The sequence below is a fragment of the Trachemys scripta genome, chromosome 12 (genome assembly GCF_013100865.1).
Source record: "Trachemys scripta elegans isolate TJP31775 chromosome 12, CAS_Tse_1.0, whole genome shotgun sequence".
Taxonomy (NCBI): domain Eukaryota; kingdom Metazoa; phylum Chordata; order Testudines; family Emydidae; genus Trachemys; species Trachemys scripta.
Window position 1 is genome coordinate 8072369 of NC_048309.1, and position 22549 is coordinate 8094917.

Below are 22549 nucleotides of genomic sequence, written 5' to 3' on the forward strand. Positions count from 1 at the left end.
TTGTTTTGGCAAAGATGGAATCATTGCAGCAACTAGCCAGGAACTCTCCTCTTTCTATGGCAATTCTTCCACTCAACACATCTGATCCTTTCACCTGAAGTCTGGCAGAACTGATGAAGGGAACAGAGTCTCACCACAGCAGGTCCAGATGGCATAGAAGTCCTTAATGAGTGCAAGCAAGCTTGACAGTGCCAAGAAGCACAGTAACCCGGGCAAGAAGTGAGTGATTAAAGTAACCTGTTCCCTGACCTGCATAATTTTCCTGAAGAATCTCTGGGCTTGTCTACATGGTGCTTTAGTTTGCACTAGCAGGGATGTAAATTCTAATGTGCACCAGTGTGTTGTGCACTAACTAGCTCATGTGGATCCTACTGGTGTGCATAAAAGTTTCCTAATGTAGTCCCTGAACGCAAGGAAACTATTCTCCACCCAGAAACACAAGACAGAAAATTTGTGCTCCAAGTAACAAGCTCTGGCTTCCTTGATGCCTGCTCACATGTACAACAACCATTCATTTAGTGAGGATGAATCAGGACACAGGTGCCACAAAGAGGAATTCTCAAAATATGCAAGGACAAGTGAGCACCACGCAGTTTTCTCTCACAGGTCCCCGGTGAAGTGTCTGTTCCCCACTGAAAAAGCCTAGACAGAGAAGTAGATTCCCCACCCCAACAGACTGGCATCCATTCTTGCACAGAACAAGTGTCCACAGGGGAGAGGATAAGAGACAAGCACAGGCAGGATGTCACAGTCACCACTGCAGAGAGGCTCTTGCTTCCTGTGAGTTGAGTACTAGTTCCTCATATGAGGAGGAAGGACAACATAACTTGGGCTACTGAGGAACTCAAGTGTATCCCGGTCCTCTTAGGCAGCACAGTGGTCTACAAGATGGGCCTCTGTACATCTGAAGGTCACATCTGCCCTTTTAGTGGCAAGCTCAGTGGAGAAAGAGAGCATAACCCTGGAAAGAGCAGACTGCTGGTTCTGCTAAGAGCATCCAGCTTTGAGGGCCTCAGGTCCTACAGAATCCAGAAATGATCACTTCAAACTCATCTCAGATTGGACACTCCACAGAAGGATCAAGATCCAGAATCTGACCACACGCGCCTTGGAATATAGATCTAAATCAGGGACATGGGGACCAACCCAGAACCCTGATAGGTTGGCTAGAATCAGGACCCACCAGAACCTAAAGAGGCCCAACAAGGGGAGTCTGTGGCAGGTGCATACTCTGCAGGGCTGGGAGCAGCAAAAAGAAGGGCAAGCACAAAGAGGTGAGGTAGACAACTGCAGGAAGACCTTAGGGCCTGTTCCAAACACTGGTGAGACACCACCACACCAGCCGGTGCCTCTAAATGGAAGTCCTGGGATTCACTCCAATGCACTACAGCAGTGGTTCTCAACCTACTTACCATTCTGGGCCACATATGCAGCTCTCTATGTGTTATGTGGACCACATCCACCCTATATTATATATTAGTGCTGATTGGGCCACAAATGGCTTGCGGGTGGAGAACCACTGCTCTGCAGGGTTTGGGACAGGCAGTACAGACTAGCAAGCTGGAAGGTTACCCTGAGAGGGCAGCAGGCTACAAACCACATGGCTAGATGGGGGAAGAGGACAGCAAGGGGAGGACAGTCTGCTACTGGTAAGATAACACTGGGGGACGGAGTGGGAGGGGGAGCAGGAAAACCTGCCACAGAAAGTCAGCACTGAACATGGCTCCCTATCTAAACCATGCCAGAAGTCTAAGGACAGGGAAACTTATACCAGAACAGTGTGCTGGAGGGAAAGACAGCAGCCAGTGGAAGAAGAGGTCTGGGAGCAGCAAAACTCACAACAGGAAAAGCCAGGCAGCCCCAGCTCCCTGAATTAAGAGAGGCAAACTTTGAAAGCACTGTGATTCCAAGCCCACACAAAAAAGCAGTTGGATTTGGAATGGGGCCTCATCCCTTTAAAGAGCCTAGGCCTGGCCTATGCTTAAAAATTAGATTGACCTGGCTACATCACTCAGCGCTGCGAAAAGTTTCATAATCCGTATGATGCAGTTAGCTCAACCTAACTCCTGGTGAGACATGGCTAGGTCAACTGAAAAATTATTCCATTGACTTAGCTACCATTCCTCAGAGAGATGGATTAACTACACAGACAGAAAAACCCTTTCCATTGATGTAGGCAGCGTCTACACAGCTGTGCTGCTGTATTGTAGACACATCCTAAGACCTGGAGCTTCCTTTGCCTAGACTTTTTCCTTCTCCTCCCTCCCATCATCTTTCTTTTTGCATAAGAATAAGATAAGCACAGGGTTAGAGGGGTTCTCAGGTCCAATGCATGACTCTACACTTCCAGCAAGGAGGGAGCAAATCACCGGAGTCAGCCAGCTTCCAATATTTCCCATTCCTCAACATTTGGAAAACCATTCAGGAAGTTGGAGGTTAATACCTTGGGATCTTTAAATGTTTTTTTAAAATATAAATTTATTTTTGAAAAGCATTTCAGTTCACCTTTAAAACCATGTAAGACTATTACAAACAACCAGTGTTCCTTATTAGTTCAAAGGAAAGTACTGTGACACAACGTTCAGGTGTCAAGAGGTTCATGTTTGCTTTTCTGAGGGCAACACAGGAGAGCAAAGATTTTGGCTCCTTACACTGGGAGTGTTGTTTTATGTTAATGAATTTCTAACTAGAAAACACTTTCCACTTCAACACCGTGGGACAAGTTCTCCACTGAAGTTAAAACAACACTCAGCACTTACGTAACAGTTTTCATTTTCAAAATGCTTTACAAACATTAAGCCTCACCAGTCTAGTGAGACTACTTCTGTTAGTCTTAAAGGTGCCACAGGACCCTCTGTTGCTTTTTACAGTCCAGTGAGTTTATCCCCATTTTACAGATCATGAAGCTGAGGCAGAGAGGCTAAACAATTTATTCAAGGCTATAGGGAGAGCCAGCATTAAGGAGTTCCTAGGACAGGCTCAAACCAGCAATAAAAGGATTCCCTTTTCTTCTCTTCAAATGGTTTTCATCACAGATTGTAATAATGGTGCTTGATTTCTTAACAACAGATTTTATACTCTGGCTTGCCACAAGCACATACAAACTGTAATTTTATTTTGCAGTTTGGCTTTTACTCACCCGTAACGGCATCAAAGAACTCCTCTTCACTATTCATCCTTCAGTATGAAATCTTTGAACCGCCAACTTGGCTTCCTCTAATGCATCATTTTGCTGAATTTAAAGATTAAACATTTTTGTGGAATGGAATCTTCCTTCATAAATACCAAGTCACTTTAGATGATCTATTTGAGAAGATGGGGGGGGGGGGAAAAGACAGAATATTAGTGCTTTCACATTGCTTATTTTGGGGAAAAACCTTACAAAACCCATATCCTCCAGTTTCCCCATCCCTGACAAGTGAAAACCTAGGCACTTGAATCCTTATGTTTATATCCACTGGCATTTAATAACAGTGGGGGAGGGGGGGAGTGAATATAAATCCAAAATAGGTTTAATTAAAAAAAATCAAATTATTCCAAAGATGGGCAATACTGTATCATCTACTACTGTAAGGAATGGCAGAACAATTTATCCACACTATCATTTTCTATATATTTATACTACATACTGCCCACTGGCTTTAATTTTTAAAGCTTTTGGGGATTATAGTCTATATTGGTGACTTTATACTAAGAAAAATAATTGCGAAACACTGTTTTTGAATTTACTTATACTTATATTTAAAATGAGGCCTGCAGCAAAGCTAGGTGTCATACAGCGGATGGAAGCCAGGGCAGTCAAGTAGCAGCAAAGGAAGAAAGTGTTTGGTAGAGGGAAAACTTGCCCTCTTAGAGGGCAAAACAGATTACCAGCACACTTACCACCCAGGGGGAGGGATAGCTCAGTGGTTTGAGCATTGGCCTGCTAAACCCAGGCTTGTGAGTTCAATCCTTGAGGGGGGCACTTAGGGATCTGGGGCAAAATCAGTATTTGCTCCTGCTAGTGAAGGCAGGGGGCTGGACTCTATGACCTTTCAAGGTCCCTTCCAGTTCTAGGAGATATCCTATATCTGGAAGATCCTATCTCCATTAATTTAATGTATTTATTTAGGATCTACTCTGTATGGAGCCAGGGAGGGAAAGTGACTATCAACCCTGAATGTTACCTCTGCAGAAAAGCTTGGCACTACGTAGCTATTTCCATTCTGGAGACCTGGAAAGTCATTCGCAGTGCAGGTACTCAGTTGTGTCAGCCACTGCCAGACTCAACTCTTGCACCAACTGGCTGCAAGCCAAGATAAAGCCAGCTGGTGGTTTTGTTTTTGGCAAGAGTGAACAAGGAAAAGAGATAGTGCCACTTTCTCACATACAGTGCAGCTAAATACACTGCAAACAAATTGCATGAAATCACCAGGGTAGGCTTGATGCATAGGCTAGATTTGATTTATTTCAGTTGCTTGGCATTTATGTATTGAAAACATTTACACTTGGTTCAGTTTCAATTTAGCCAAAGCAGAAAAACCAGATACTTAGTACTATATGCAGTTTCCAGAATACTGTAGGTTTAAAGATTCAATAATTAATCAACCATGCATTAAGTTAATACATTACACTAGCACTGAACAACAACAACAACAACATAATACAACTAAAACAGTACTAGAAGTCCTGACTACTCGCTGTCACTAAAGATCCCACTTCACCTGCAAGAGGAGGAGTTTTCTAGGGGGGGAACTAACTCTGGCACTTCCACTTGGATTAACAAAAACCATTGCCATTCTATCCTTCACCTGTAACGTCTTGGGATAGCTCTGTTTTTCTTATCCAGTTTAGCTTCTTGCTGAAGTGACTCCAGCTGTATTTCAAATCCCTTTAATTTTTCCTGCAGAACAAAAACCATGCGACTCCCGATACAAATGCAACCCTTCCTGCTCTTCATTCGGACAGAGGAACTTCCACAGTGGAACATTTAAGTTTGTTTAGTACCATTCTATAGCCCACTTAAGTTATTACACCTCTACCCCAATATAACACATCCAGATAGAACAGGAATTCGGATATAACGCGGTAAAGCAGTGCGCGGGGGTGGCAGGGCTGCGCGCTCCGGTGGATCAAAGCAAGTTCGATGTAACGCAGTTTCACCTAGAACGCGGTAAGATATTTGGGCTCCCGAGGACAGCATTATATTGGGGTAGAGGTGTACTTCAAGACAGGCTCCTAAGTCACAATCAAGAATACCCTGGCCATAATTCACTACCAGCAGAAGCAACATTGGAAGCAGTAGCACTAACAGTGCCACAGTTCAGGGCAACTGCACCTGAATTTCCCCTCCATGGTCCAGCAAAGGCACTCACTCTAGGCTCCCAGCTTCTCAGCCCAAAGCTTTCTTGGGTGGAGACCTGCATCTCTCTCCCCCCCCCCCCCACTCCCTCTGAGCAGGGTATTTCTAGGCAGCATAGTTCCCTGACTATCCTATGATATTCCCAGCAAAAGACAGTCTGCCTAAACACAGGCCTTGCTTCGCTTCTCTCCTCAGAGATGGTACATATTATTACGGCCACAGTCACAAATTACCACACAGTTCTTTCTAAGCAAGAACTTTTATTCTTAAGATAAAAGCATTACAAAGAAAATATATTAAAAACAATAAAAGAACCTACATGCATGCTAATAAACTCAGCAGAAATCACTCCCCCACTCCAACAAGGGCTTTGGTTGGCGATTAGTCCTTCAAACAGGGCTTTCTCCTGTGGTCACAAGTTCACCATTGCTTCAGCTCAGAACCTGAGGTTAAAAAAAAAAAAACTAGGCATGTTTAGTCTCGAGAAAAGACCACCAATGGGGGACCTGCTAACAGTTTTCACAGAAGTTAAGAGCTGTTATAAAAAGGAAGAGGTCAGTTGGTCTCCATGTCCACTGAAGCCAGGACAAGAAGTTATGGTTTTAATCTGCAGCAAGGGAGATTTAGGGTCGATATTAGGAAAAACTTTCTAATATAAGGGAGTTAAGATCTGGAATAGGCTTCCAAGGAAGAAAAGGATGCAGAATCCCCATCATTGGAGTTTTTAAAAACATGTTGGCCAAACACCTGACCGGGGTGGTCTAGATTTCCTTGGTCCTGCCGCAGCACAAAGGGCTTAACTTGATGACTTTGAGGTCCCTTCCAGGCCCGTATTTCTAGGATTTACATTTTGAATACAATGAATTACTAAAAATAGAAGATTTAACTTAATTCAATAAAGTTTGTCCCAAATGTTGCAGGATATTGTCACATCTACCAGAGAGACAGGCGTCAACGTATTTACCATTGTCATCTAACCCTTAGACAACCCAACTGAAAACATGCCTTGAGTCCACTAATGAGAGAGACAACCACATTTCATCAAGGCAGCCTGCAACATAGGAATTTTTCTGAACTGTTCAACACCGACTGTTGGCAGAAGTTGTTACTTGCAGATATGGCTATGTCATCTCCAGCTGGCTAGAATGCCCTTGTAGATGACCACCTGTCCTTTGTGAAACACACCTTTGTTGCTTCCCATCTAGGCTGCAGTAATGTAGGCCACTTGAACTTGAAAGCATCAGCCTTGAGAGAATTACAACTGGTTGAGACAGACTGGGCTCTAGGACCTGCCCGCCGCTCAGGGTCCTAGAGCCTGGGCTGCAGCCCAGACGTGGAAGTCTACACAAGAATGAAACAGCCCCACAGCCCGAACCCAGCAAGCCCGTCAGCTGGCATGGGCCAGCTGCAGGTTTTTCTTTGCTGTGTAGTCATACCCAACCAACCACCCTAAGGGTTCCTTTGGTTATTCTCAGGGTAAGGGGGTGCGCTAAGAGAGAATAGATTTCTTTGCTGTAAATTTAGCAGTCTGTTATTTAGTGTGGTTTACACTGAATATTCTCTCTGTAGCTGAATATATAGTGTTTGTAGAAGATATAGCTCTCAGACTATTCTCCTGCTTTTCCATGTTGACAATATCTAAAAAGGTTTTGCATTACATTCCTAACTCAAGAAGTTACCTACATTCATTGAACGCAGAAATATTCAAAAGGCCAAAAAGATTTTATAAAAAAAAAACACTGTTAAGAATGTTTATTGAATTAGTTATTTCACACTGTGTGGCCTACACAGGTTTCACTAAAGCCAATTTTTATTATACACATGCACACACCAGGGGAACCAAGAGCAGAAAAGAAAGGAAAAAAATCTGAATTTCAAACTAAATATTCTATATGCCATGTCCACACCTTGTTCATGATGACCTACTGAAAGCAGAGTTGTATGTCATTGTGCTAAACACGTTAAAAGTATGTGCTTGTTTTACATAGAAACAAAATCTGCGTACCTAGAACAGTGATAGCAAACATACGATATAATATGCCAGTTTTAAATGGCATGCAGTCATACATATAAATTGTGCTAATTTTCATGTACAAGACAGGCTTCTACCCACTGAAAACATGGCACGTCCACCTCTTCCCTTACCCACTCCCAGTTTGTGTTCTGTTGAAGGGGCAAGAAGGAGAATTCTATTATTTAGAGCCAATATAGAAGTTGTAGTGATGTGTACTTCAACATAAATGTCAGTGTGAAAAAAAATCGTGAGCCATCGAAGTTTTTTCCATCTTGTTGCATTTGTAAGCAGGAGCAAAGGTTGGACCAGTTTTCACTCATTGTTCAAGTAACGGACTGAGGTTTTATGTAACACTTTATGAAAAGCAGACTCACTTTAAGAAGCAGTCTTGTGTATTAACAATGTTGAAAGCCTGAAGTATCCCTCAGTTGCAAGCTTGAGACGAAATTACTGTTTATCTGGAATAAAACAAGATAGAGAGATCATCATTTACACTTCATACAGGACTTTCAAGTACAGCAAGCTCTCTGCTGTGCAACCAAAAACAAAGACTTCAATAAAAAGAGCTGCAAAAGAAAAATACAAAAATGTTGTGGGAAAGGACTGGACGGCTCAAGATACTGGTTTAGCACCTTTTAACTCCAGGTCAAAAGTATGCATCCAGTTCAGAGATATAGTCACTGGATTTATTTGCAATCGATTATTAGAAATTCAGACAACTGTCCACCAAGAACCAAACTGAGATCACAATCCTCACTGACAACCAAGCATGGAATGGAAACAAAAGGTGAGCTACCTCCCACAGAGGAAACAGTTTCTCTAGGAAAGGCGGAGACTTTAACAGAAAGCAGTGTATGCAAATTTGCACAGCCTGTGCTCTACCTGTTCTGAGTAGATAGGATCTCAACCTCCAGGGCTGTCCAACTACAACGTTGTTTTTTTTGTTTTTGTTTTTTTAAAGTATCAAGAAAGTTGTTGGTTTCACTACTCCACTGCATTCTCCCATCCACTGAACTCTAGGACATTTTGAATTGTTCTGCCCAGGCTCCCCTCTTGACAGTCTTCTGCGGGGTCTTAACGTTAGGTTTAATCTTGATTGTACAAAGCAAAGGAAGATTAAGCAACTTGTCCAGAGTCACACAAGAAGCCATTCCAATTCCTGTTCTCAGCTCCCAGCTGTCTCATTTTTGTGATGCCATAATTAACAATCAAATGTGTTGTCGGGGTTAATAAACTGGTGAAAACAAATTTCTGGGATGCAGATTGATAATGAGTAAGTGAACTGGAGCCCAGATATGTAGGAAAGTGGTTTGGTCAGTTTTGAAATAGAAAACAGATAAGACAAGACAACAAGGCCAAACTAATGGTTTGATACAGTGTTCCTCTCTCAAAAAATCAAAAGGTGATGATCTTTCAGAACAAAGCCTGCAAACTGAGGCCAAAGCACAGTCTAATGTAGCCTCTGATTCAGATACAACATGTAAAAGGAAGGGTAACTCCTACCGAGGTCAACGGAATTACATCAGCACAAATGAGAAGCAGGTCCAAGAATAGGATAAAAGAGGAATGTTAAGCTGATAAAGTTATTTAAAAAGTTTGAGCCAGAACTACCCATGGCTGGACTGAAGTCACAAATCCTTTCGGAAGGCATTGGCCCCTTCGGTTACCTGCCAAAGCCAAATCCTGGGTTCTGCTTCCCATGCAGCAGCCAATGACATCACAAACACCTATATAGTGCTGGAATGTGCTTCCTGTTCTATTACAGGAATCCGACTTTCTCTAAATGCTGCAAACACCAAAACTATTCAGAGCCAAAAGTTGAAGCTAAGCAGCTTGGCAACTGGTGATTGGAGGGACCTCACAAAAGAGTTCAGACACCTTAGAAACAGAGGTTTTAAACGTAGGGTTTTCACCAGTATAATATGCTAATAATTTCCCCTCCCCCACTGTTGTTCAGTGACTCAGTTTATTGCTGCTGTCCATTCCCAATGGTGGCTGAATGATAAGTATGTACAGTAGCTCTAAAGCACTTTGGGAGCCTTTCAACTGAAAGGGTCAATATCAAAAAATATTGAATGTTCCAATAACCCATATGCAGCAGGGAATTTTGGCCTTTCGGCACCTTTGTGAATTTAGCTTAGACACTTTCTGCTTTTCAAATGATCTGTGGTTTAATTCCTCTTCGTTCCTATCCTCATTACATTGTGATGGGCTAGTTGTTCAGAACATCTCAACGGTATCATATTTCCCAAATCAGAGTGGGAATAATTTGATGCTTGTGTCGCTTTTAAAAGACCAGGCTAACGACAGTCATGTGGTCTCTCCCATACAAACCATCATAGTATTGAATGGATTTCATCTCTGTTTGCCAGAAGTTTACAGGATGTTACGGTATCTTCTGATCAGAGGATTACTGTGTTGGTCCCACTTAAATAAGCCTTGTGCTTTGATGGTGTTGTAAAACCAACTACAAACAGGTTAAACAAGGTATCACAAATATCAAACTGCCCTAGAGCACGGTTTAGTAATGCAAATGCCAATCTTGAAATAAGAATTCTAGTGCCAAGTGACTAAAAAATTAGAACATTTAGGGGACTGAAATCAAATTCCAAACACCAGTCATGTGGTCACAAACTCCATTCAGTATTACATTTTTAAAGGTTGATGCAGGGTTTAAGCTACCTGACTCCCAATGATCAAAGCAAGGTACACAACTGAAATGCCAATGCATTTCCAGCAATTTATCTGGGAGTTTGTACACTTTCGCATAGCCAGGTACCTGTGGACATACTTCTGGGCAAAGCAGTGTAAAGCCATTAAACATGTAGCAATGTTCACAATAGAATGGACATGTCAAATAATTTGTCGCAGTACGCACTGCACAAAAGCACCAAGTACTCAAGCCAAAAAGGCACATGCAGAAATTTACTCAACAGAAACTACAGGTACTAATCCTTTCATATCCCCTGTAAGGAAGGAAAGTTTTAAAAAGAAAAAAAAAAAACCCTCATCAGTAGAATAAGCTATATGACTGGAAGGAAAGCCTTTGAAAGGCTTGTTTACAAAAACATAAGACCAAAAAGAAAAATCGAATAGTATCTGAATATGGTACTCAACTTTTACTATTGTTATTGTACAATAGGAGACTTCCAGCTTTAATTTAGTTTCTTTAAACACTACAAGGCAAAGTATCTGGATAAGAAAACCTCCCTATTTTTTACTTAAGACACTTGATATGGCAAATAATAGTTTATAATCAGCAGGATAGAAAGAGTAATATGCAGCAATAGGTACTGTATGCATTAGTTATTCTGTCTGTATATTCCTCTGTGCATTAGACGATTATGTATTCTATCTCAAATCATACAAAAGGCTTGGCTCCTTGGCTTTCTAATTTCATCTTCAGGTTTTCGAACTACCATAACGGTCTCTCCCAATTCCCCTTTTCATGGTAAACTCAAAGCACTGGGTTTCTTTCCCCCACTCTATCAGTAGCAACTACTTGAATTCTTAGGCAAAGCATGAATATCTAGCAGATTGCACTGCTTTTTTAGATTTCTAATACTGCAACTTGTTCCAAGAGGCCAGACCACTGAAATCAACAGGCATAAGTGAAAGTGCAGGGCTCTACCCGTGCAAAACAAGTTGCAAGATCAGGGCCTTATCCTTTTCCAGTGAATAGCTTCACATTTATTTAATCCCAAGTTTGGCTAATGTACTTTTTTCCTTTTTAGAAATAAGGATCAAACCACTTTTAAAGAAAATAAAGAAGTTTTAAAAGTCACAAATCCTAGACAGGTATTTTTTTCTTATTCAACCTTTTGAGTTAGAACATAATCATGGTGCCCTGTTTGTAGAGCACATCACATAAGGAAAATAGACACCTAAAAAACCCCTAAAGACGCTCCACAAGCCGGAAACACAATATTTAAGAAGTTAATTTTGTACTTCATAGATGTACAAAAGTTAGCTAAAAAAAGTCTAAACAGAACTGTCAACACTTCTACCAAGTGTCCACACACTGAATAGTTTTCCCCAACATATGTCTTATATTTCATTATTTGTTACTGAAACTTACTGCATATTTAATTCTTCACAGAATAAATTGCCATTTTCCACCTCTCTTACCCAAGAATGTTTAAATTAATCTCAATTTACAGCCAAGTTAAAACCCTAAAAATATGCTGCAATATCTAGTGTGCCTTTCATGAAGGTATATGGGACCTGATTTCCACACAATTGTTCCTGTACATACTTGCACATACACCTTGCACTTGCAAACACTTCCACATATGTGTTCGCAGTAGCACTCACACAGCCAACTGGGCCAATGCATTCCAGGGGAGCAAATGCTAACACCTACCTGCATGCAGGTAGGTATCAAACTATTTAGAGGCGCATGCAAGCATTAACATTTAACAGGTATTTGCATCTGCAAAGTGCAGGCAGAGTTTGTGGACACCAAGTACTGGTACTCACACAAGTGGACTCCATGTAAAAGTCTAACTGAAGATCTACATAAGTGATCTTTAACGGAAACAGGAAATCAGCATGGGTGGGGCGGGATTTTTCAAGTGTTGCACACATTTTAGCTGTATAATTCCCCTTTTAAATTAATAAATACACCAGTGGGAGTTTAACTACTATGACTCCATGAGTGCTTTGAACGTTTACATCCTGGTGCTCATTGTAAGATTCTCTATACAGCTGGAACAACAAGGAATCCTTGTGGCACCTGAGAGACTAACAAATGGGCCACTCTCATTACCACTTCTAAAGTTATTTTTCCTCCCTTGGTATCCTGCTGTCAATTGAATTCTCATTAGACTGACCTCACACTTGATAAAGCAACTCACATCTTTTCATGTATTTATACCCGCTCCTGTATTTTCCACTCCATGCATCCGATGAAGTGGGTTCTAGCCCACAAAAGCTTATGCCCAAATAAATTTGTTAGTCTCTAAGGTGCCACAAGGACTCCTCGTTGTTTTTGCTGATACAGACTGACACGGCTACCACTCTGAAACCTGTCTATACAGCTGGAATATTTTAAAATCAAATTAATACACAAAGCTATTTTAAAATGTGAAACATCGTTTATGAAACTGATGCAACTATTCTTTCAAGGAAAGATCTAAACAAAGACAAGTAAACACGACCTCCTGACTGAGGTGGAATTAGAAGGCTACCTCATAAAAAAGGGAAACCGTGCAAAACGCCACTTTGTCCTAAAATAATTAGGCATGATCAACGTCAAGGGAAGACCATTTGTTCCTTCAGTCAGCAGTCCAAGAAGGCTACAAAAAAACCACTTGAAATAAATAAAACTGGGAAAGATGCCAAGGTTTAAAAAGAGGGGATATCTGATTTAACACTATAAAGTGAAAAAAGGAACCACACAGAACAGAGCCACAGGAGTTGACTTAACACCACGGTCCATGCTTTAAGTGTCACTAATTAAAGACACTTGCATCCCCAACTGGTCAAGACATCAGACCTTTATCTAACCCTTACTACAGGGGGTTTGACATCAGCCAGAGGACACTTTAGAGGAAAAAGTCTCCCCCGCCCTTAGGCCTAGGCATATATTGCTATTGTAATAAGAATGCTACTTTATCATTCCTCTCCAATGCACATCGATCTTCGTTTGGCCAGCTACAAGTTCTCTTAGCCCTGGTCTACACGGGGCGGGGAGGGGGAGAAATCGATTTAAGGTACGCAACTTCAGCTACGTGAATAACATAGCTGAAGTCAACGTACTTAGATCGACTTACAGTGGTGTCTTCACCGCGGTGAGTCGACTGCTGCCGCTCCCCCGTCCACTCTGCCTGCACCTCTCACCGTGCTGGAGTACAGGAGTTGACAGGAGAGCACTATTGGGTCGATTTATCGTGTCTAGACTAGACACGATAGATTGATCCCCGCTAGATCGATTGCTGCCCGCTAATCCGGCAGGTAGTGAAGACATACCCTTAGAATTGCTGACTGATGGATAAAATATTTGGATGAAGCTGCCTGTGGTTTATGGCAAAGTCTGACAAACATATGTCATTCTGACCACCTTATAGACCGTCTAGTGCAGCAAATAGCTCAGCACAAATCAACAGAGCTAAAGCCTCTCCAAGCTCTTTTCAATTTCTCATGTTTCCTGTTTACTTGGCTGCTTGCTTCCAATTCAATTTGGGTAGATCATTTTCTTTAGAGGTCATTTGTATCAAAATGCCATAGGCCTTCCTGGCAGTTCTCATTTCTTGAAAATCAGTTTACCTCTATGACCATCTTCCCAGCCCCAGCGCAGAATATTACCAGTAGACCAGGGTCAACCTAGAATCTAAGTATTCAGGACCGCCCAGAGGATTCAGAGGGCCTGGGGCAAAGCAGGGGAGCAGACATAAAAAAAAGGCGCCACCCGCTGTGGTGCTTGTACTCACCGGGCGGCGCTCCAAGTCTGCAGCGGTGGGTCCTTCACTCGCTCCGCATCTTCGGCGGCACTGAAGGACCTGCCGCCGAAGACCTGGAGCAACTGAAAGGCCCCCTGCCGCAGACCCGGACCGCCACCGGGTGAGTAAAAATTAAAAAGGCGCGTCTAGCCTGATTCTCGGACAGGGCTCGCGGGGGCCCCTGAGGGGCCCGGGGCAAATTGCCCCACTTGCCTCCCCCCGGGCAGCCCTGTAAGTATTTATACCACATTCACCACAGTGGCACTTAAGTGCCTATGATAAATGGTGTATGATAAAGAAAGTTTTATCGCAGTTATCAGTCATCAGGTTATGACTAATGCCAAAGAGAAAGAGTTAAGTACTGCACAGCAACGGATATCAGATGATCTAGCGACTGAAGACACGTTGCCTTCAAAAGCCTAATTCTTGTACAGAGCAATAGAATATTTTAAGAGTGTCTCTTTTCATGAATATGTAGAAGAAAACAGCTCTCTCATCACCACAGACCAAAAGTTGTCTCTTCTTGATCTCTATAGACCATTTCCCCACCCCCACACACTTAATTTAATTATGATAAAATATTGCCAATTTAGTACTGTAACCTGTAAATCTAGGGCTTTGGAAGCAGTCAAGACTTGGACCGAGAACCAGTGGGGCAAGGGAGACGAGGTGAGGTGAGATAGATTTGATGAAGGTTCAGAGTGCAAGGGGAAAAAGTGGGGCCAGCTGGGCAAAGAGACTGGGACAAGGAGCCAGTGTAGGGGAGACAACAGTGACATGGGACTAGGAGCTTGGGGAAGGAGACAGACTGGGAGCCAGTCGGGAGAGGGAATGTGAGCGGGGTTTAGCAACCGGAGGCCAGGGTGGAGAAAAAGAGATCAGATGAGTAGCCAGCAAGGGACGGAACTGAAACTGGCTGGACAAGACAACTAGAGACAAGGAGCCTCAGTGGAGGTAGACTGGGACAGAGAGTTTGGAGGGCAGAGACTAGGACGTGCTGGGCTAAAAGATTGGGAATGGGATAAGAAAAGCCTGAGGAATGGAAAATGGGACTGGCTAGGTGATGAGAACAGGATGGGACAAGGAGCCAGGAGTGGGGAAGAGAGACAGGACTGGGACACGGTGGACTGGAGAGGGCAGATGGGGTCACGTTTGGAGGGAATGGGCATGAGAGTTCCATCCAGTACCTGGAATGTAGCCCAATATTCCTAAATCTGATGTCAGCAAATACCTCCAGCTCCGGCAACCTCCTCCAGCTGCAGGAAGCTCCAGGGCTGCTGCCCAGCCACAGAGCTTCCTGAAGCCCTGGGAGGTACCTGGAGACCTGATCTCCCCATGAGGGGCCGTGCCGGGGAAGAACGAGTCATGACCCCCACGGTTACACCACCTTGGAATTTCAGATGTAAACACCTGAAAATGTGAAATCGACTCATTTTAAAATCCTATTGCCATGAAATTGACCAGAATGGATGGTGAATTTAGTAGGGCCCTAATTGTAAATCCTAGAGAAAAAAAACAAAACCTTTGTCTCTAACAGTACAGGATATAAACTTTTCCCCCCTTTGCACTTTAAGTTCCTGACATACTCAGCCTTAAAAGCAATTTGAAAGAATGTCTCCAAGAAAAGCAGAATAGTTAACCAAAACAAGTTTGGCGTTAAGGAGGAGTAATTTATGTGTCTATGGAAATGTCAGTACTGACAGCAGGAGTAGCCATAGCTAATTTGAATGGAATGTCGCTCACCAAGATGACTTTTGAAATTTGGTTGACTGACTATATCTGTTGTGTCCTTTGCCTGAGGAACTTAAAAGTTGAAGCCTTGCATTATACACAAGTGCTGGAAAACTCGCAAATTGCTACATCACCCAACTATGTTTAAAATGAAGAATACAGATTCTTAAAGACACAGATTCCAGCTTTGTTGGGCTGTACAGTAGGACCTCAGAGTTACAAACACCTCGGGAATGGAGGTTGTTCGTAACTTTGAAATGTTTGTAACTCTGAACAAAACATTATGATTCCTTCAAAAGTTCACAACTGAGCATTGACTTAATACAGCTTTGAAACTTTACTATGCAGAAGAAAAAGCTGCTTTTAACCCTCAATTTAAATGAAACAAGCACAAATGGTTCCTTTACCTTGTCAAATCTTTGAGTCGTTTATGTTTAACACAAGTGCAAGGATAAATTGAAATGTCATAAAGGAATTATTTTACTGGCATTTTCATTAACCTTCCTGAAAGACCTGGAGAGGTCTTGCTAGCCCAATGATATCATGGTAATGTTTAAGACAAGGTAATAAAGAAGGCTAATAAACCTAGAAAATGAATGCTTGCAAACAAAGAAAAGAGATGGGGACAAAACCTCACTTAATTGCTTTTTAATCACAAAGGCCAATGGAAAAGGTTCTGTTAAGGCTGATTATTTCGTATAAATACTATGTCAGTTATTACTAAAATCATGTGACCTCTGGAAAGATGTGCTGTTTTTAAACTTCTTTCTCCCTTCGTTAATGCAGCAAAAAGCCACCATAGTAACAAACTGAAATTTAACAGAAATAGTTTGGTCAGGCTTTAAAGTTACACATAGCGTTGGCCAGCCTAAACATGCCATAAGAGTTACACTGCTCTTAAAAAGCAGCTTTCCCACCACAAACTGACAACCCATATTTATAAAGGGCAACTGCAAGGGACACTTTCCATGTTCGTATAAAGGCTACCAGGAGAGTAAAGAATAGGAGTCATACAACAGGATTCCTGGAAAGACAGCCGGGGTTCAAATTCCTGCAGATTCCACTTCAACCAAAGCATACCAGTTGTATTTCAAGGAACAGAAATAAATATTCATGTCTGTTTCTTACAGCTCTCCTGAAAGTGCCAAAACCTAGTGTTTTCATCTCTAACTGAAAGCTTCAATAACTATTAATCTTAGTCAACTGATTTATGAAATTAGGTTATCAACAACAGGTCTAAAACAGCATTACAAGTTCACCGATTAAAACTGACTACACCTCTACCCTGATATAACGCTGTCCTCGGGAGCCAAAAAAAAAATCTTACCGCGTTATAGGTGAAACCGCGTTATATCGAACTTGCTTTGATCCGCTGGAGTGCGCAGCCCCGCCCCCCCGGAGCACTGCTTTACCGCATTATATTGGGTCGCGTTATATCGGGGTAGAGGTGTATTTCAATACCTGCTGCTATCATCATGCTCTCACTATTCTTTCAACCAGAAAAAAGCAATGCAGATATCTAGTGAAACACAAAAGAGGAATTATTCAGCAAGTTAGACTTGTTTCCTCTCAAAGTCTGACTGCAACAACATTCTCAACCAAAATCTGCACTGGAGAAATTAAACTCCCTCAACAGGCAACTCCAACGTGGAGAGCAATGCAAAGTGCTTCTGTGTGTTTTCTATGTACACCGCAGAAGAAAAAATAAAAAAAGGTTTGGGTGAAGCCCAGCTGAAATTTTGGCCCTCTGCCATTTTTTAATCTTTTCTGAAACTGCATTTATTTCTATTATAAAATCTAATCTTCAACCTGATTTGTTATGATTTTTGATTAGGTACTCCAGGCCTTTCATTTTTGAGTGCCATACAAATGGAGTGTGTTATTAAACTGATAATTTAGGTCACAATCTCCTCATTTCTAGAATGCTTGATGAGGTGAGTGGCGGTGACACTGCTAATACATCTCTGCATGTTTGGCGTACAACACGTCAGCCAAATATATCTACAAACACACACTACCAAATTCTCCTTGCAAACATCCTTCCTCCAACCAGGCAGTGAGAGATGGCTACGCTGCACAAGCGCAAGAAAGCTCTTGCTAACCAAAAAGTTCCCACTCCACAATAAACTTGTTCACCCGTCTCATACTCATCTTAAGTCCCACCGGCCATTCTGAGCAGCTGTAGAAGCTCTTCTGTATCTAACTTCAACCCAGAAGACACCTGGCAGATGCTTTGGGCAGGCTCTGATGTAAACAAGCACCTCATAGATGATCCCACTGTCAAACTGCCTGGTTTCTTGCACCACCAAAAATAGCGGACAACCATCAACCATGTTAGGATGTTATATGGAAGATGCATGCACTTGATGCACAAATGGAGAATCAAGGATTCGCCACAGTGCAAAAGCAGAGACCTCCAAACCATAAAACACATTGCCCAACCTTTTCATTTCCAGGAGGTATAGCAAAGGTGCACTTCTGCATCCCCTGAAGCCCTCCAATGGATTTCAAATCTTTATCGACTTGTAAATGTTGCTATTTCCATACAAAAGATGATGATCAATTTTTCCTCTCCTAGGTATGCAGACCTTCAGTAATATTTCCATCAGAAAACATTACTGCCCTGTTGCTTTTGAACCTTACATTCACATTTACTCCTTTGCCATCTGAAGCCATACTGTTTTGGGATTATGCCAACTTTAACCTTACCCTATGGGTTTCCCTTGAGAAATAATCTAATGTTGTACTGCCCTCCCCAATAAATGTTAAAGCCTATGATGTTACTTTGTTTTTTATATTCACAAAGCACTTAGTGAACACTATTTTCAAGGTATACAATGTTACACTTATAGCAATGAGACAGATAAAACAATCCATCACTACTGATTCTGTAAAAAAAAAAAAACAACCTCACATTTCTTCACTAAATTGTAAACTTCATGGTCCCTTATTGGTTCCTAGAGGAAATTATCTTGTTCATTACCCTTTGGGGGAAAATGGTTGCGAATGGGTTAGTAGTACAATGACAGTTGGCTAGTAAATTCCATTAGAACAAGCCTAGTGTCTGTACATGTGGCGTTATCTTTGAGCCACTTGCAGGTCATATTAATAAAGAATTTCCCTAGTATGGCAGTAGTGAATCTTAATTTGATATCTTTTCTTCCAGTTCTACTGACAAAACTTGAAATTTAAATTTGTTTCATCCTGTCGCAAATCATGCAAGTCTTTGGTTGAAGGTAAATACCTAGGAAAACCTTGCAATGTCTGTATTTAGTTCACAAATCCACAGCCAAATTACTCCCCACATAACTTTTACAGCAAGAAATGTTCATTTGTTCCTTATAAAGCAATGAATAAAGTCCATGATCTTTATCTTGAAGGCTCTGCATGGTCTAGTGCTAGCTCTTGTCTAACTGCCTTACTTATAAAAGCATTTATACTATCCTTCCCTTTCATAGACAGACTCTCTAGGAAACACTAGAAATGCTGCTGGCATTGTTATACAATGCCTTCCTCCCATTCCCACCTCACCAGGGGATTTAAATGCCAGAAGATCTGTTCAAAAGTATGGCTATAATTAAGGTTAATATTTTTGTCTCAGTTTCTTTTAGTAAAAGTCACGGACAAGCCGTGACCTGTCTGACTTTTACTAAAAATAACTGGGGGGGGGGGGGGGGGGGGGGACGGGGGGGGGGGCCCCCGGGGGGGGGGGGGGTGCGCGGAGGAATGACAGTCGGAGCCTCACCGCCGGGCAGCAGCAGAGCCCCAGCTCCAGCTGAAGTGTCACACAGCCTTGGCCGCAGCTGCTGAAAGCCAAAGCTGAAGAAATCACGGAGGTCTGGTAAAGACACGGAATCCGTGACTTCCATGGATCGTATCCTTAACTAGAATGTTATCCTACAGTTTGAAATGAGCCCTGAACATTGTCTTTTCCCCCCAAATAGTTGTTTAAAAAAATAGAAATGGAATTAATTCGCCGACTGTGAATGATGCTGGATTGTTGTAAACGGAGATGGAAGCAAGGAACATAAAGCAGTCCGTGTTACTGAAAGTTTCACCAACTCACTCGTGATGTCACCAGTGTGATTCAACGCTGACTTGCAGAGACCATATCTGATGTGAGAGGGCAGTTCAGTCTCAACGCCAACCTGCCCTAGATTTATATACCTTTACTAATCTCACATGCCACTGAGTCCCGCCTTTAAGATTTTTAAAAAAAAAAAAAGCACACAACACAATATTTTTAAATGCACCAAAATGTACAAAAAAAACCCTCCAAGTTTGCCAACCCCCTCCTCCACGTCAGCTAAAACGCCCTACGAAAGAGTCATAATAATACGTCTTTTTTTAAAAAAAAGAAAGAGCTTTATTTTCATAATGACCATTTTGGGGACAATTTCTTATAGAGAACAATTTAAAAAAAAATAATAATAGATCTTTTATCCTAAGCAGAACAGCATTAAGCAATTGGTACATGAGGTATAATAGTAGGACTACCCACCCATTTTGCTGCAGTACATAAGCACCACACTGTAAGCCCACAAGAATCCTGAGCTCTTAGCAACAGGCAAATAATCCGCGGGATGGTTTTGAATACCACTTACTCTAGCATGTTCAGTAAAAGAGAAAAGCAACATACCAATTTGCTCACATGGCACCATAGCTAATCATACTTAACATTCTGTGACCAACGCCATTACGTGACCATTAAAATTTAAGGATTACAGGATCAGTTACTGTATACAACAGCAAGGCAGAAAACACAGAACAGTAAAGAGTAGTTACAGGTTTAGTTTATATGCATCAGCACTCAGAAGCATCTCATCAAGCATAATGCCACTGCTCATCAATTCTCTTCATACATATCCAATCATACATTTGTTCTGTACAAGGTACCCCACTATCAGCCATTTCCATGGAGACCTAATCTTGAAGCATCATGAAAATAGCCACGAAACAAAACAAAAAAAGTCAGCTGTTGTAGCCCTAGCGACTTATCAACATAGTGCAAAGTGCTACCAGTAAACAACCATGCTTCTATATACATCAGCAATTACTGGGACAGAACCCAATTGTGCAGCACTAACACATGCAAACAGTCCTACAGACTACTTACTTAGGGCTTCATGATGAGAACTTACTGAAAGTTAGTAAAATCAGAATTTCTACTATAGTGCCATCTCTTCAAAAGCAATATTCATTGCACAAATGTTTACATAAACAGGAATCAGTCTAACATGTTTGTGGTCTTCAAGAATTAAAGTATTAAGAAAGTTTAACTTCTTGACCTAGGATATCTATTTCAAATAAAATTTTAATAAAAAATGCTGTTCCTCTTACTGTTAGTCCACTTTGCAACATGTCAATAACCCTCACACTCAGTCACTAACAAATGTATTGTAGTTTCATTTGTAACTCTAGAAGTACAGTAGACAACATTCTTGTTTTACTATAAAAAATTGTTTAGCAACACTTGGTTTCTGAAAATTTCTAGAAAAACCACATTGTTCAAAACAAAACTCTCCTTTCAATACATACATCTTTACCAACACTGCTGAATTAACAACACAATTACCATCAACAAAGATATCTAACATCTGAAACTTTGATTCCGAGATTTATAATACTGATAATAAGATGGAAAGGGCCAAATTCAGAAGTGCACGCCCATTTCTGCAACTGCATGCACCGTTAGCCACATGTGCATGCGACTGCTGTATCTGCAAACACAACAACAACAAAATCGAGGTACTCAAACTCATGTACATTTTGTGGGTGAAAGTGGTCTTCTACCCGCTGAAAATCTGGGACAAAAAATAAGCATATTAACACCATAAGATTTTTAGACAACTTTAGAATTCCTAGCGATCTTACCTCCTGCTGGAGTATTTATAACAGGTGATCAAATGAAATGCTTGTATACAGAGAAATATATTGAAATACTTTGCAGAATTTGCCAAGGCCAGGGATTTGTTTTCTAAAATAAAGGGAAAATAGAAGTATGATTAAACAAATTTAAAAAACAGGCTCAGTTTATTCTTATATCTCATTAATCCTGAAAATTAAGACATTCGTTTTGTACAGCTGGCTCACCGTGTATTTTTAAAAGCATATCTGAGACCAAGATTAAATCCCGTTTGACACATTCTAATTGTTTAGTGTCTTAATGCAATTTGCTATGTTGAGTCTTTTAGAATACAAAGAAAAACTATTCTGTCCTCACACACTCTTTCTGGAAGTGAATTATTTAAAAGGGTGAAGGTTGAGGGCAATATCCTACACTGCAGAATCCACAGCAATACATGCCAGAAGATTTTAAACAAGATATGTTTGTATAAAATCCTACATTCATTTACAATCAATTCTTTTACATTATGCTCTGGAAAGTATTCAAAATACAGCATCTTCCAATAAACTCTGTCTACAAGCAGATTTACCAATTCTCTCATTGCTCACAATCCACATTTCTTTCATCCAGATGAGGAAGTTCCTGTGACAAGCTTGTCATCAACCCATTTAATTTAGAAAAAAATCGTGACTGTTCTGAATTACAAATGTAAGGCAGATTTCTAAGTATACTTACCGCATGTTTTGGAAAAATATTAATACTTCATGCAAAAATACAGAATGCAGATCACACATACTAGTTATTTTGCAGAGAATATGACAAGAATTGTAAACAAACATACTAAAAATCTGTGACACTATGGTGTTTAAGTATCTAGAGCAAAAAATTCTTTTCAAGAGGTATTTTAATTAATCAGGTGACAAAATCAATATCGATTGAAGGACAAGAAAAGAATGCTGACGTGTAAGAGGAAGTTTTAAATAACAAGGAGTTTGATGTAACACTAGAATGTTCAAGGGCAAATTGCCTTACATGACAAATGCAAATGAGTATTCACTTAAAACTTCAGAGTACTTATGTGCAAATCCTGGTTTCAAGCAGTTATCTGTATGGAATACATTTATATCTGTGCAAAACGACTTAAATACTATACAGTATCTTAAGGCCAAAAAGAT

At 41.2% G+C, this 22549-nt stretch overlaps 1 protein-coding gene across 4 annotated transcripts in view; it reads right to left on the reverse strand.

Moving 5' to 3' along the window:
- OSBPL2 (oxysterol binding protein like 2) overlaps positions 1 to 22549 on the reverse strand; it is a 55754-nt gene that overhangs the window by 30148 nt on the left and 3057 nt on the right. For 2 of the 4 annotated variants that reach the window (XM_034786592.1, XM_034786593.1), the window contains exons 3-6: positions 21401 to 21503; positions 7730 to 7813; positions 5661 to 5784; positions 3140 to 3303 (exon numbers count right to left, since the gene is read on the reverse strand). In XM_034786592.1, the coding sequence (XP_034642483.1) occupies positions 3140 to 3176 (37 nt within the window). In that variant the 5' untranslated portion in view covers positions 3177 to 3303; positions 5661 to 5784; positions 7730 to 7813; positions 21401 to 21503. The remainder of the gene's footprint in view (positions 1 to 3139; positions 3304 to 5660; positions 5785 to 7729; positions 7814 to 21400; positions 21504 to 22549) is intronic. The other 2 variants (XM_034786594.1, XM_034786595.1) reach the window with 1 other exon arrangement.